This window comes from Medicago sativa, chromosome 6 (genome assembly GCF_051527215.1).
Source record: "Medicago sativa cultivar Bolivia chromosome 6, Bolivia_mono, whole genome shotgun sequence".
Classification (NCBI taxonomy): Eukaryota; Viridiplantae; Streptophyta; class Magnoliopsida; order Fabales; family Fabaceae; genus Medicago; species Medicago sativa.
Genome location: NC_140754.1, coordinates 63,463,192 through 63,476,245, shown reverse-complemented (window position 1 = coordinate 63,476,245; position 13,054 = coordinate 63,463,192). Strand labels below are relative to the sequence as shown.

At 32.7% G+C, this 13,054-nt stretch overlaps 1 protein-coding gene across 1 annotated transcript; it reads left to right on the top strand.

Annotated features, from left to right (window-relative positions):
• Positions 1-1,523: 1,523 nt before the first annotated feature.
• On the top strand, positions 1,524-7,716 carry LOC146916230 (lysine-specific demethylase JMJ25-like). Its single transcript, XM_085718345.1, has 11 exons — positions 1,524-2,288; positions 2,502-2,640; positions 3,046-3,112; positions 3,203-4,007; positions 4,141-4,458; positions 5,078-5,455; positions 5,606-5,678; positions 5,776-5,861; positions 6,447-6,566; positions 7,051-7,109; positions 7,436-7,716. The coding sequence occupies exons 1-11, from the start codon at positions 1,914-1,916 to the stop codon at positions 7,458-7,460; spliced, it is 2,445 nt and encodes an 814-aa protein (XP_085574471.1). The 5' UTR covers positions 1,524-1,913; the 3' UTR covers positions 7,461-7,716.
• The last annotated feature ends 5,338 nt before the right edge of the window (positions 7,717-13,054 follow it).

Sequence of the window (13,054 nt, the reverse complement as noted above, 5' to 3'; positions counted from 1 at the left end):
TAATTCAAGGACTTATTTGATGGTATTTTCATATAATTTATAGATCGATTTGATACTTAGTCAAATAATTCATGGACTAATTTGATGGTAATATTATGACAGAAAAGTTACATTCATTCATCTTCAACCTCTTTTCATTAGAAAATTACACACACCTAGTACAATACAGTAACATGTTAAGAAACTCAAACAAGCAAATTATGACTATCAAATATTTAATCAACCTAAGTTCCCTTCCTACACAGTCAATCTTGTCCATCAACCTTGCTCTTCAAACCTCTTCATTGCCACTTTCCTTAGCCTTAACCAAGGACTGAACCTTCTCCATCAATCTTGCTTTTCTTCCATAACCAGCACATATTCTAGTGTTTTTAAAGTATCCTAGTTCTTCAGCGTCATCAACCCAGACAAAAAATTCACAATTTTCATCATCATCCTAGACAAAAGAAATTCAAAATCAATCACCATTAAACAAACCATTCTGACATCACGTAACCTTTGTTAAACAAACCTTTGACAGAGGGCAAACATAGAAAGACCTAAGTTTTTGACTGTATTGACTTTTCTTACATCACAAATTCTGGGACACTAACATTCAAGCACTCTCACATCACCATTAAAAATAGAGCTTGAAGATGAAGCTCGACTTTGATAATTGTTTTTGCCCATACGTCCACCATCCATTATTTTGGATTCAATCTGAACAACTTTGCTTGAAGAAATTTTGGGGATTTTGGATTCCAGATTCAATAAAAAAAGAATTAGGGTTTGAAGTTTTTAGAATTGGGGAAGAACGTTGTCTTTAATCAATGTAAGAAATTTTGGAGATTTTGGACTCTAAATTACAGATTGTAGAATTAGGGTTCCAGTTTTATAGATTTGGGGAAGAAAGAGCCGCCGTATAACGGCCATGAACATGCCAAAAAATTTATGCAAATCAATCAATTTCGTCCTTGGCAATTTTGTCACTTTCAGCCAAATTAGTCTCTGCTTGTGTGGCATCTGACATGGCAAGCCTTGTGAGAGGTTAACGGCCCACGTCAGCACCGTTAACACTCCAACTTGACGGAGGGACTAAATTGATTGACATTTGATAATTCAGGGATTAATTGGATATTTCGATAAATTGGAGGAAAAATTTGATTGATCCTTGCAAATTCATGGACAAAAATGTTAGGTTGGACATCATTTTGAATTCTGTGGATTGGTATGAATTTTTTACAAATGCAACTTTTTCGGTGAGTATAGCTTTTTTCGGAATATTTATAGCGTCTTTTTTCTATAAACCAGTTTTTTCATCTTTACAAAATTTGAACTTATTGAATTTATTTCAAAAAAGTGTTCCTCAAAAAATTATTGCTGATAAAATAATCAATGTTATATATGATTGGTCATATAATCGTGGTTATATAGATGCTTTTTTTGAAGTATCTTTAATTGCGAGTGTAAGAAAGGTAGCTAAATTCAATTATTTTTTTGATAGACAAGTAATTGATGGAATTCCAAAGAAATTCAAACTCCGACATCTCCATTTATGTGTGTGAGCTTCAATGATGATTTGGTATACTAAAAAAGCTTAGAGAAAAAATTCATAAAACTTTAATTTATAGATTAGATTAGATAGCTTTCCATCAAATATCAATCGGTCAAAAAAAAAAAAAAGATGCATTCCATCATCAAACACAATCTTTGGGTTAGATTTGAAAACCTCCCTACCTCGAAAACACAAGTGCGAAGTGTCAAGTCCAATCTCATTGCATGTTTCTATGGTAGTCTTTTAGATGAATCACTACTTAAACCACCCTCCCTCTTCATTGCATGTTTCTATGTCCCTGGTACTTTTCTTGTGCTGGTAAATAATAAAAAAAAAAAAATTAAATACAAACAAAAGCGTCATTTGAAGTTTCGAGTCCATGGCTTCCTTGAAGCTGGATGGTAGAGATTCAGTATCTGGAGATGTTGAAGTTGCCCTAGCGACAAAGAAGAAGAAACATGGAAGAGAGAGTAATGCAGAGAAGAAGGAGGCTTTAGAGAATGATGAAGAAACTGGTAAAGGTTCTTCTTCTAGCGATCCAAGAAAAAAACGTGGTACAAAGAAAAAACTGAAGAAGGAACAAGTAGTGAAGAAGAAGGAAAATCGAGGTAGGAAAAGGAAAACAGTTTCTGATGAAAAACATTGTGCCAAAGAGAAGAAAAAGGTGAAGAAGGAAAAGAAAGACCAAAGAGAAGAAAACGGAAAAGAAGGAGAAGAAAATGCTGGAAAAATGAAACTTGATTGCATGCATAAGGTGACATCACTTGATCTCTTTGCTCTTTCAAGTTATTGTTATGCATGTTATTAATAAGGTACCCTCAAAGATGTTATTACTATGAAACTTGATTGCATGCATGTCCTTTGTGTTGTGGCATTTGTAATAACAAAGCTTGTTTGCATGCATGTCCTTTGTTTTCTGTGTTCTACATTTGATTTGAAATGTGATTCATCATCTTATTCTCTACAGGAGACTAAGAACAAGACAGAAACCAACAATGATCATGACATTGAGTTCTCCAAGTATATGCTGAAATACCTTCTTCCATATTTAAGAGAATTAGATCAAGAACAAATTGCTGAGAAGGAGATAGAAGCCAAGATTCAAGGTATTTTTTCCTCAAGGACTCTCTCTTCTTGCATCCTTTCTTTTTTCTTTCTCTGCCTATGTTTTATAGGTCAGACACTCCTCGGATTAGGCGTGTCTCGGTGTCGGACAAAGTAGGCGCGTGTTTTGGTGTCGGACATGCACCGTGCCCGACACTGACACGACACCGACACATATGACTACACTGAATTATGAATTATGTGATTTTCTTAAATTATTTGTGGTGTCGGTGTGGCAGTGTACGTGTCGTATTCGGTGTCTCTTTATTTTAGAATTAATTATATATACATTTTTTTCTTCTTTCTTTTGGATTACATGATATCAAGCTTTGACTGCTTTTATTGCATGCTCCTTTTGATTAAGTTTGTATTTCATCTCATGCATGCTTTTGGGATGAACATTACAGGGCTCTCACTCTCTGATGAGCTAAAAATAGATGTAGCAGATTGCTCTAAAGATCAGTGTGCATACTGGTAGGGACTTATGATTTGGCATATAATTTTTTCTTTTCTTAGCTATTATTCTATTTCTATGTTGTTGTTGACTTAACACTTTTTTTGTAGTGACAATTGCCAAACCTTAATATTTGACTACCACAGAAGCTGTACAAAATGCTCTTTTGACCTTTGTCTCCGCTGCTGCTCCGAGCTTCGTCGTGGGGAGCTTCTAGGTGGTGCAGATCCAGTTGAGTTTGAGGTTATCAACCAAGGGCAAGATTATCTGCATGGTGGAAATGAAGAGATGACAATAACCATAGAAATTGAATCTCATGCTGCCGCTCAGCCTGAGATTCATGAATGGTCAAAATCTGGGTGGCATGCCGGCAGTGATGGTAGCATCCGCTGTCCAAAAGCTAATAATGAATGTAATCATGGTTTACTTGAGTTGAGAAGAATGTTTCCGCCAAATTGCATCTCTGAGTTGGTGTGTAAAGCTGAACAACTTAAAGAAGCCGTTAAACTTGAAGATAAAGAGGAGACTCTTGATAATGGTTGCTCTTGTTTTAAGCCTGTTAAGAAGGAAGATGATATACCGAATGATCCAGGGAAGGTGGTTTTTAAGCCTGTTAAGAAGGAAGATGATATACCGAATGATCCAGGGAAGGTGGTTTTTCGTGAAGATTCCGGTGAAAACTTTTTATACTGTCCTAGGGCTATAGATCTGCAAAATCATGAGAAGGATTTAAGACATTTTCAATGGCACTGGAGAAAAGGGGAGCCTATAATTGTCAGCAACGTACTTGAATCAAGCACATCTGGTATAAGCTGGGAACCGCTTGTCATGTGGCATGCATTTCATCAGATAAGTGATACTAATCACAATTCAGTTTCGGATGTGAAGGCAATTGATTGCTTAAATTGGTGCCAGGTTTGTATAATTTCTTAATCCTGAGCTTCTCAGATGACTGATTAGTTTTACTAATATGTTCTTACTGTACTTGTCATGTTCATTTGTTGCTGATAATTTCTGAATTTTTATTTGAGTTGTTGATTAAATGCAGGGAAATATTAATGTGAACGATTTCTTTACCGGGTACACAAATGGTCGCAAAGATAGGCTCGATTGGCCTCAACTATTGAAATTGAAAGATCATCCTCCTAATTTATTTGAGAAAAGTTTGCCACACCATTGTGCCGAGCTCATATCATCCCTGCCGTTTAAAGAATATACGGATCCTTTCAAAGCTGCTCTTAACCTTGCTTTGAAGCTGCCTAATAATGTTCAGATGGGACTTACTACATATTTTGCTTATGGATTTTCTGAGGAGCTTGGGCGGGGTGATTCCGTGACAAAGCTCCATTGTGATATGTCTGATGTAGTATGTTTCAATTCTGTTTTTCCTGAACTGTGTTTTCTAGAATGTCTTATAAATCTTTTGTTGCTTAGAGGATGTGTACAATGTCTTTGTAGGAAATTGCATTATAACCCGACAATTATGAAGTTCCAAGTACATGTCTTAATTTTTTGGTTGTTGATGTCTTTGAAAACACTCATTTGATTACATAGTTGATGTCTTTATTTTATGAGCCGATATTTATGAAGTTCCAAGTTCATTTGGTTGTTGATTGTTTTACATATTTTTGTGGTGTTTTGGTAATTGATAATGACTATTTGAAAAGAAGAAAAAACCATTTTATGATAAGTTGTATCATTAGATAAGGTATTTTTTGGACTTGAAGTATGAATGATGACTTCGTACTAGAAAGTTGTAATCAATGTGTACTTCCTAATAATTTAAAGATAAAACAAACTTTTTATGATGAGTTGTATCATTAGATAAGGTACTTTTTGAACTTGAAGCATGAACGATGACTTCGGATTTAAAAAAATAATATATTCTCTTGTTTGTGCTTTATATTTTTTGATTTGTGTCTGAGTGCATACTCTTATTTAAAGAATGAAATGTTGTTTTGTTTCTTTACAATTTGGCTTTTTAGGTAAATGTGTTGACTCATATTGCCAAAGTGGAACTCGAATCCATGAGTATTACTGCAATTAAGAAATTGAAACAAAAGCACCTTGAGCAAGACAAGAGGGAGCTTCTTGGTGATAATCAGGATGGAGAGATCAATGTTGACAGGCTTGATAATCCGTCTTCTCCCGTAACTGCTTCAGATGAGCAAAATAGTGTTCGAGTCATGGAAAATGAAAGTGGATCATGTGATATGAAGGTGGTTGATTCAGTTCATCAAGAAAATAGTTTAGATGGTGCTCTGTGGGATATTTTTCGGAGAGAGGATGTACCTAAATTGAATGAATATCTGAAGAAGCATTTCAGAGAGTTCAGGCACATCTATTGCTCTCCTATAAAGCAGGTAAAGTCGATATGTGAATAAGAGATTTCAATTATATGTTTACATTTTCCTTCATTTTCTCTTGTTTTCTCAGCTATTGATAACTAAAATATGGTAGGTTCGCTAATTATGTATGTATCTTCTTGAATGACATATATTTTGGTAATGTAGGTTATTCACCCTATCCATGATCAGACCTTTTATCTCACTAACAATCATAAGAAGAGGCTTAAGGAGGAGTATGGTTAGTAATGTTTATAATTTTTCGTACGTTGTTTGGTTTGTGGAGTGTTGATCTATAACTTGTACCATTTTATTAACAATTCAACATTGACTTGTAGGAATTGAGCCTTGGAGTTATGTTCAGAAGCTAGGAGATGCTGTTTTCATTCCAGCTGGTTGTCCTCATCAAGTCAGGAATCTGAAGGTTAATTTTACGTACATGGTGGATTTATTTTATCTTTAATAAAGGTGTAAATTTTCCTTAAGGCAGTGTATATGTTGAAGTTATGGGAGTTAGATAAAAGAAAATGAAAGAATAAATATAACTATGGTTAAATATGATTGATAAATTACTTGATAACTATTAAAAACTAACTATTATACGGCCAAGTTCTTAAAAGTTTGAGACAGTCCTAATAGTTGTATACTTGTACACTTCCATATTCTCATTTAAACATTCCTAAAGGAGGCGGTTCGGAAAATGGATTCACATGAAATTTGACGAAGAATTTGGATTGAGCATAACTTCAAGCCATATCATTTAGACATTTAGATCGTGACTCAAGGAGCGTGGTGATTGGTAGCGTGATGGTTATAGGATAAGTTCTGATATCTTAGTATTTGGGTTGGTCATTACTCAAAAACAATGAATCTTTTAAGTTAATATTTTAAGTGCATCTTGGATTCATTTACCACTAGCTCATCACTTTTATGTCTTGATTGCTTTTCTTTCTAGCTAATGCTTGAAAAGTTTGTATGAATGTCAATGATATGCATCATTGTGTTGCAGTCATGCACCAAGGTTGCACTTGATTTTGTTTCTCCTGAAAATGTTGGCGAGTGCTTGCGTTATACAGAGGAAATCCGTAAACTTCCAGTAAATCACTGTTCCACAGAGGACAAATTGGAGGTATTCTAGCTTCTCTCTGCTATAATTTGATTATAGCGTCATAGCAGTTTCAAAATATGGGCCTGATTGGGGGATTTCAGTATACTTCACCTATTGTTGGCACAGTCATGCTGCATTTGTCGAAATCGTAACACATTTATCGGTTGAAATGGTTCAAGCATATTATTCACATTTCCTTGAATTAAACATATTTTACCATCTAGATTCTGCAAGGTGCTATTTGGTCCGCTCTAGTAACTGCATTGTAACGTCAATTACTGAAAATTTGATGGGAATAGGAAAAATAAATTTACTAGACAATTTATACTTTTAATCGAATTTCTCTTTGAAAAAAGGTATAATTGGTTTTACTTTTTATATTTATCCATCTAGTGTATGTATTTCTGTATTTGTTACTATATCATACCATCATTTCATTTCAACAGATTCTTATTGGTGTTTTGTGTACTGTTTTTCTGGTTGCTGCTTCTTTGGTAACGAACAGGTGAAAAAAATGATCATACATGCTATGCTTGATGCGGTAGAAAAGTTGGAGAAAGCAAGGTCAGTGATTGCAAACTTGAGGCGAAAGGTTATTGATTTGTTATACTTGCAGTTATTGAGTATGCCTTGCTCACTTTGTTGGTCAAATACATTGATAATCATATACTCTCTTCGATTACTATTATAAGCAAAAATTCATTTTTCAAAAAAAAATCGTTTTTCAAATTTATTGAATAACTGATGTGTATCTTATATGTATTATAGACCAGATACATTAGTTATTCAATCAGTCTAAGAAGTGAACATTTCCTTATAATAATGATCGTATAGAGTACTTTATTTTAGTTTCTTTAGGCTCACGATTTTGCCTACCATTCAATTTACAGGTCTGACGAAACCGATGTTCCATGAGATTGGATCTAGTTGGGAATGTAACTCTTTTTAAGTTGCTTCGTAAGGTGTTGTGATCTTCCGTTCTTTGTAATGTGCAACTGTAGGAAATGTTATGTAATTTGTTCTATGTGGCACACCTTGATGATATACTGTGGAATTATTGTATGACTTCTAAAATCACTTGTATACCTAGTGTGCTTAATAGTTAGGTTTATCGGCAGAAGCTAATATTAGTATCATATATTATGATTAAGTCACCAATTGAAGTGAACTATATTAGGGTGCATTTGGATTGACTTTTTTTTTTGGCACACGTCAAAGGACCTTCCAACATCTTAATACCCCTAGATTCTAGCCTCATGTTCAACATAAGAGCTTTCATTCATTCATTCATTCATTTCCAAGCTTAACAGGTTCAACATATACCATGCTAAGTTGTTAAACTTGGGAAATCATGTTCAATATTAGTTTACTTGTTCAACAAGTAAACAATTTGATACTAGTTTCATACACATTGAGCAACATAATTACAATGGTGTATGAATAATAAAAGAGCATAGCTTATGGGAGTTAGTTATTGACCGTTGTTAGTTGATTGGAACAAAATAAGAGTTAGTTAGATTCTCATATCCTATAAATAAAATGCTTGTAACATTTCCATTAACTATTCAATACACAAGCTTCTTTGTTCAGTTTTATTTTATCTTCTTTTCTCTTTTGAGTTTCTACATTTTCTTCATCTGTTATCATCTTTATGATGAACTTCATGAGGTGCCCCTCGTGTTCTGTTTCAATCATAACAACATAACCCCCTGAATCTATGACATTCAATATCAATGGTGAGATTAAACATTGAAAAATTCTTAATTATCTATCAATAAAATATGGTGATATGTTACTCATCTGCACCAATCAAAATCATTCATTTATCTATTACAATTTATGTAGAAATTGAATAAATATTGTTGATTGATGCCAATTCAAATGGGTAATATATATCTTTATTTGATGTAGAAAAATTAATTAACATTTAGATTGTAAACGTCAACTATATAATATATGGAGGAAAAACTGTGGTCGTGAACATTTTATTGAAAGAATAATTATTCATAGGCACCCTTTTTCCCATACCATCAACATACACCCCATGTGCAGGGGCAATTTAGTATTTTCACCTTACTACTACTCTCTCTTTCACTTGATCCTCCACCTTTGATGTCATGACACAGTTTTGTGTGGAGGTTGAAAGTGTGTATGCCACATAAGGATGTCTATGTATCATTGCTCTATTCAAAAGATCCACATGTAGTCAGTGTCTTTTATAAAATTAAATAAAAGTGCCTTAGTAGCTTTTTTTTTTTAAGTCAATAGCTAGATCTTTGAAAATATTAATCCTTTATATGATAGATATCTTCTGAAGCTTTGAGAAGCAAAGCTAAGTAAGTAAGTACCATAAACTTAAAAGTAGCACTTTTATCATGGAGTACTCTTTATCATGCTACTGTGACAGAAAAATAAAGTACGTTTTTCTTTGCTTCAATCATTCAACTTATTTGCCCATATAAGGAAACGTAGCTCCTTTTTAATTTTAACAAAGTAGGGTATGGGGTAGGGGAAAAGGTTCCATCATAGAATATAGTATAGGGGTATTGAGGAACCATCCATTATCATACCCTACAAAACATTTCTATTGCATGGCCAAGTAAATTACGTATGGAAAAAGGTAAAATACATATATCCCCTCCAAAGATAAATTTATTTGAGACATGTGAGATATTAAATGCAAATATTTCTATTTATTGAGAGGTTTAAATTTTAATTTGCTAGTTATAGGAGTGTAATCAAATTTTTTGTAAAGTATAAATTATTTAATATTAACAAAAAGAGAGAGTCGAATTATAACAAGAGTCACAAACTTCTAACAAGATAATATCTTATAAAGAAGCAGCCAATTCTGAAGAACAGATTTCGGAATATTTCGAAAATCCTGTTACTGAAAATGTTTTTCATATTGAAAAAGATGATATTGAATTAGCCAATAATGACGGCTGGTATATTAGAACTAGATACCTCGAATCAAGGGGTTATCCTGGTCTAACTGGAAAATCTAGACCTCATTTAGAATTTCTTCTAATATTCACAGAATCTGTGACAATCACTCATTATTATCATAATAATGATCCAAAAAATTTTATAAATTTTAGCAAATGTCATATTACAAAAATTTTGTCTCCAAAAGAATGGGGATTAGATCCCAATAAAGAAAAAGCTATTAAAATAGCTGAAGATAAAATTATCTCCTTTAATTACTGGGACTATATCCAAGCTTTCACACAAGCTTTTTATTACCAGAATCCAAAGAATAAGCATTCTTGGTTTTTCTCAATAAACCCCCAAATTGTCACTAAATCCATACCAAATTGGTTTTGTAAATGGTGGGCAAAATTTGGTCCTATAACAAATGAAATATTACCAGAAAATTTGCCAGAACTATATAAAGATTGGTGTGATAATAGTCCCCTTATCACAAAAATTAAGCCAGATGAATTAATCACAGGACAAAGTCCAATGATATTCTTTATCAAATTCAAGATACCTTGGATATGGAGATGGTCACTAATAGTGGCTAAAGATAATTTAAATATTCCAATTCTTCAAAGAGTATTCTTTTATAAATGGTGGTCTAAGATGAGCACTGAAGATGTTAAATCTTTAATTAATAACGTTGAAAAGGTTATTAAAGAAGATAAAATCAATAAGGATAAAGAACAAAGTTCTCAACCAAATCCTTTAATTCAGATGAAGAATTACTTTCAAAGGAAATATCCCAATGAAACCGAAAATCAAATAATGCTCAGAACAATGGAGTATATGAAACAACAATTTTGTTCTACTTTCTCAACAACTCAAAGGGATGATACAATGTCAACATCCTCGCAAGGATCATTCGATTCTAATTTAGCCGGAGAATCTCAGCCGGAATATGAACCCACTACCGAAGATATCTTTGATGCTATGATCTATCCCATTGGACAAAAGGACAAAGGACCAATGAAATAATTGGTACAAGAATTTTCAAAGATTCCTTCTACAAGGAAATAATTCAAAGGCCGACAATAAAGTGGCCACCAACATTTGCTTTTCTTTTAAGTTTTGTTTGTTGTATCTTTGTCTTTGTTGATGTGATCGATGGGGCCCACCATGTGCACCCGGCATCAATAATTGACTCTTTTATCATTTTATTTTGTCGTTTGTAATTATTGTTGCTTACCGGATACCGGTTGTAACAGTTTAGTTTTACTGATTCAAATAGTGAATCATTTCCCTCTATACATAGAGGTTTTTTGTGCTTCATTAAGCACGCTTCTCTTCTGCACTCTTGTAAGTTTACGCTCGTTGTAAAATATTATCATAAATAAAATCCTTAGTCTTCATAACTCTGCTCCTGAATTCTTTTGCTTACTTCAGTTCTATAATTCCTTTAAAGGTTAGTCTATCTTTTTATTTATATCTTCTGACATAATATATGTCTAGCTAAATTAAAATAAGTTATGGTGAGTTAAACACCATGATTCTAGTTTGATCTAATCTGCAAGTTTATTTCCGAAATGGTATCAGAGCCTTTATCGATTTTAAGATCCAAAGAACAGTATTAATGATTCTCGCAAAAAATTCGTCAATTTTTTCCCAGAGGAGGGAGTGTTTATGATGAAAATAAGCTTGAGAATTTTTTGTTAAAACTGTTCTTACTTCTTTGGTTTAGGAGTAATCCTTACTATCCCAGCGGATTGAGTTCGTCTCTGCAGAGGTTGATAGTTTAAACACTTTGTGTTTACAAAGAAGATATTAAACTTTTATAAATAAGGCTTTATGATGTTGTTTTCTGGAAATTTGCAGATTCCTTTGAACTATAATCATGGTATTTAACAAACTATAACTTATCTTAATATTTTTGATGTCTGAAGATCATAATTATGATCAAGATAATTTAATTAAAAATAGAGATTTGGTTGAATACCCAACCAATTTAGATCAATTAAATAAATGGACTATTCCTTCTGTTTCACCTAAGCAAATATATAGCTTTGGAAGGTTTGATATTTTATCACGTATGGCTGTGAAAACTATTGAACAAAATATTCAAGTTTCTGATGAAAGTCAGGTAATTAATTTAATTAGAGAAAAAGATTTAAAATCTTACAAGAATTATAATTACATCCATATTGGACTAATTCAAGTAGCTTTTAAACCTTTAACTTTGTTAGGTTTAAACGCTAGTTTAATGGCCTATGTTAGAGATGGAAGAAGTAAAGATTTTAAATCCTCTCTAGCAGCTTTAATTGAAACTAGTCTTTGTCATGGACCAGTTTATTTTGATATTTTTCCTAATATAACTTTGTCTATGACTGACAAAAATCTTTATGATGCTATGCAATTAAAAATTCACACTAGTGGATATAATTTCAAATCAGGTAGTGAAATTATGGCTATCTGTTATAGAGTCTATTATAAAGTTCTTAATACTTTAAATCCTAAAGTTAAAACTGATAATATTAGTTTTCCTGGAAAAACAACTTTAGTTCAGACTAATCTTCTGACCTCAAATATTGCTACTAATAGAATGATTAGATGGGATGAAATAACTTTCCCTGAGACTTGGGATCTTCAACAAGAAGTTGAACCTGAACCTATCGTTAATAAGGATATAGATCAAATAATTCAGACCACTGAAGGGGATATAGAAGTAAAATTTAATCCTCGTCGTAGTTTAACAATTCCTAGAAGCCTATCTTCTATTCCTAGAAGTTTATCTTCTAGATATGATAATAATGATTTTCATACTGCACCTAGTAATATGACTAGGGCATCTTCTTCTCGAATAAGAGAAGAATTAGAATCAGTTGAGAATATAATAATCAGCGAAAACAAAATTCCTCAAGGTATTTATAATCAACATACCACAAGTAGGACATCACCTACTCAATCTGAGATAAGTTATCATCTCCCACAACAATAATGTTTTTATGGATTGTACACCAGGAAGTGATTTTAGAAAACTTATCAATGATGAGTTTGAAATGCCTAGATATAATGAATTTAGAAAATGGTTTTTCAAAACCTTTCAACCCTGGGAATTAGCCCAGATAAAACAAGATTTTTATAATGATCTTAGTATGAAAAGGGACTATATTCCTTTTGTTAAATGGTTTCTAAAATACTTTTTAGAAAAAATGAATAATGAGATTTTAGTCTTAAAATCAAGATCTTGGAATTTATCAAATGGAGAAATTGTTGAATCTATTTTTCCTCCTGAGCAATGTACAAATTTAGGACAAAACGTTGAGTCCACTGCCTATATTTGTAAAAAAATTAGTGATAATCAAATTACTCTTCAAGATTTGAATCCTATAATTAGATCTCAAAACTATGCGAATGCTTTTCTTACTCGCTTAGGAGATCAACTTATTTCTATGGAAAAAGAATTAATTAATTTAAAAAATCTTTTTGAAAAACACATAACAGATATAAAATCTGTTGATGTTTCTAGTTCTTCGACATCTTTGATTGAAACCCCTATGGTTCAACCACCTATTAATATAGAAGGTTTTAAA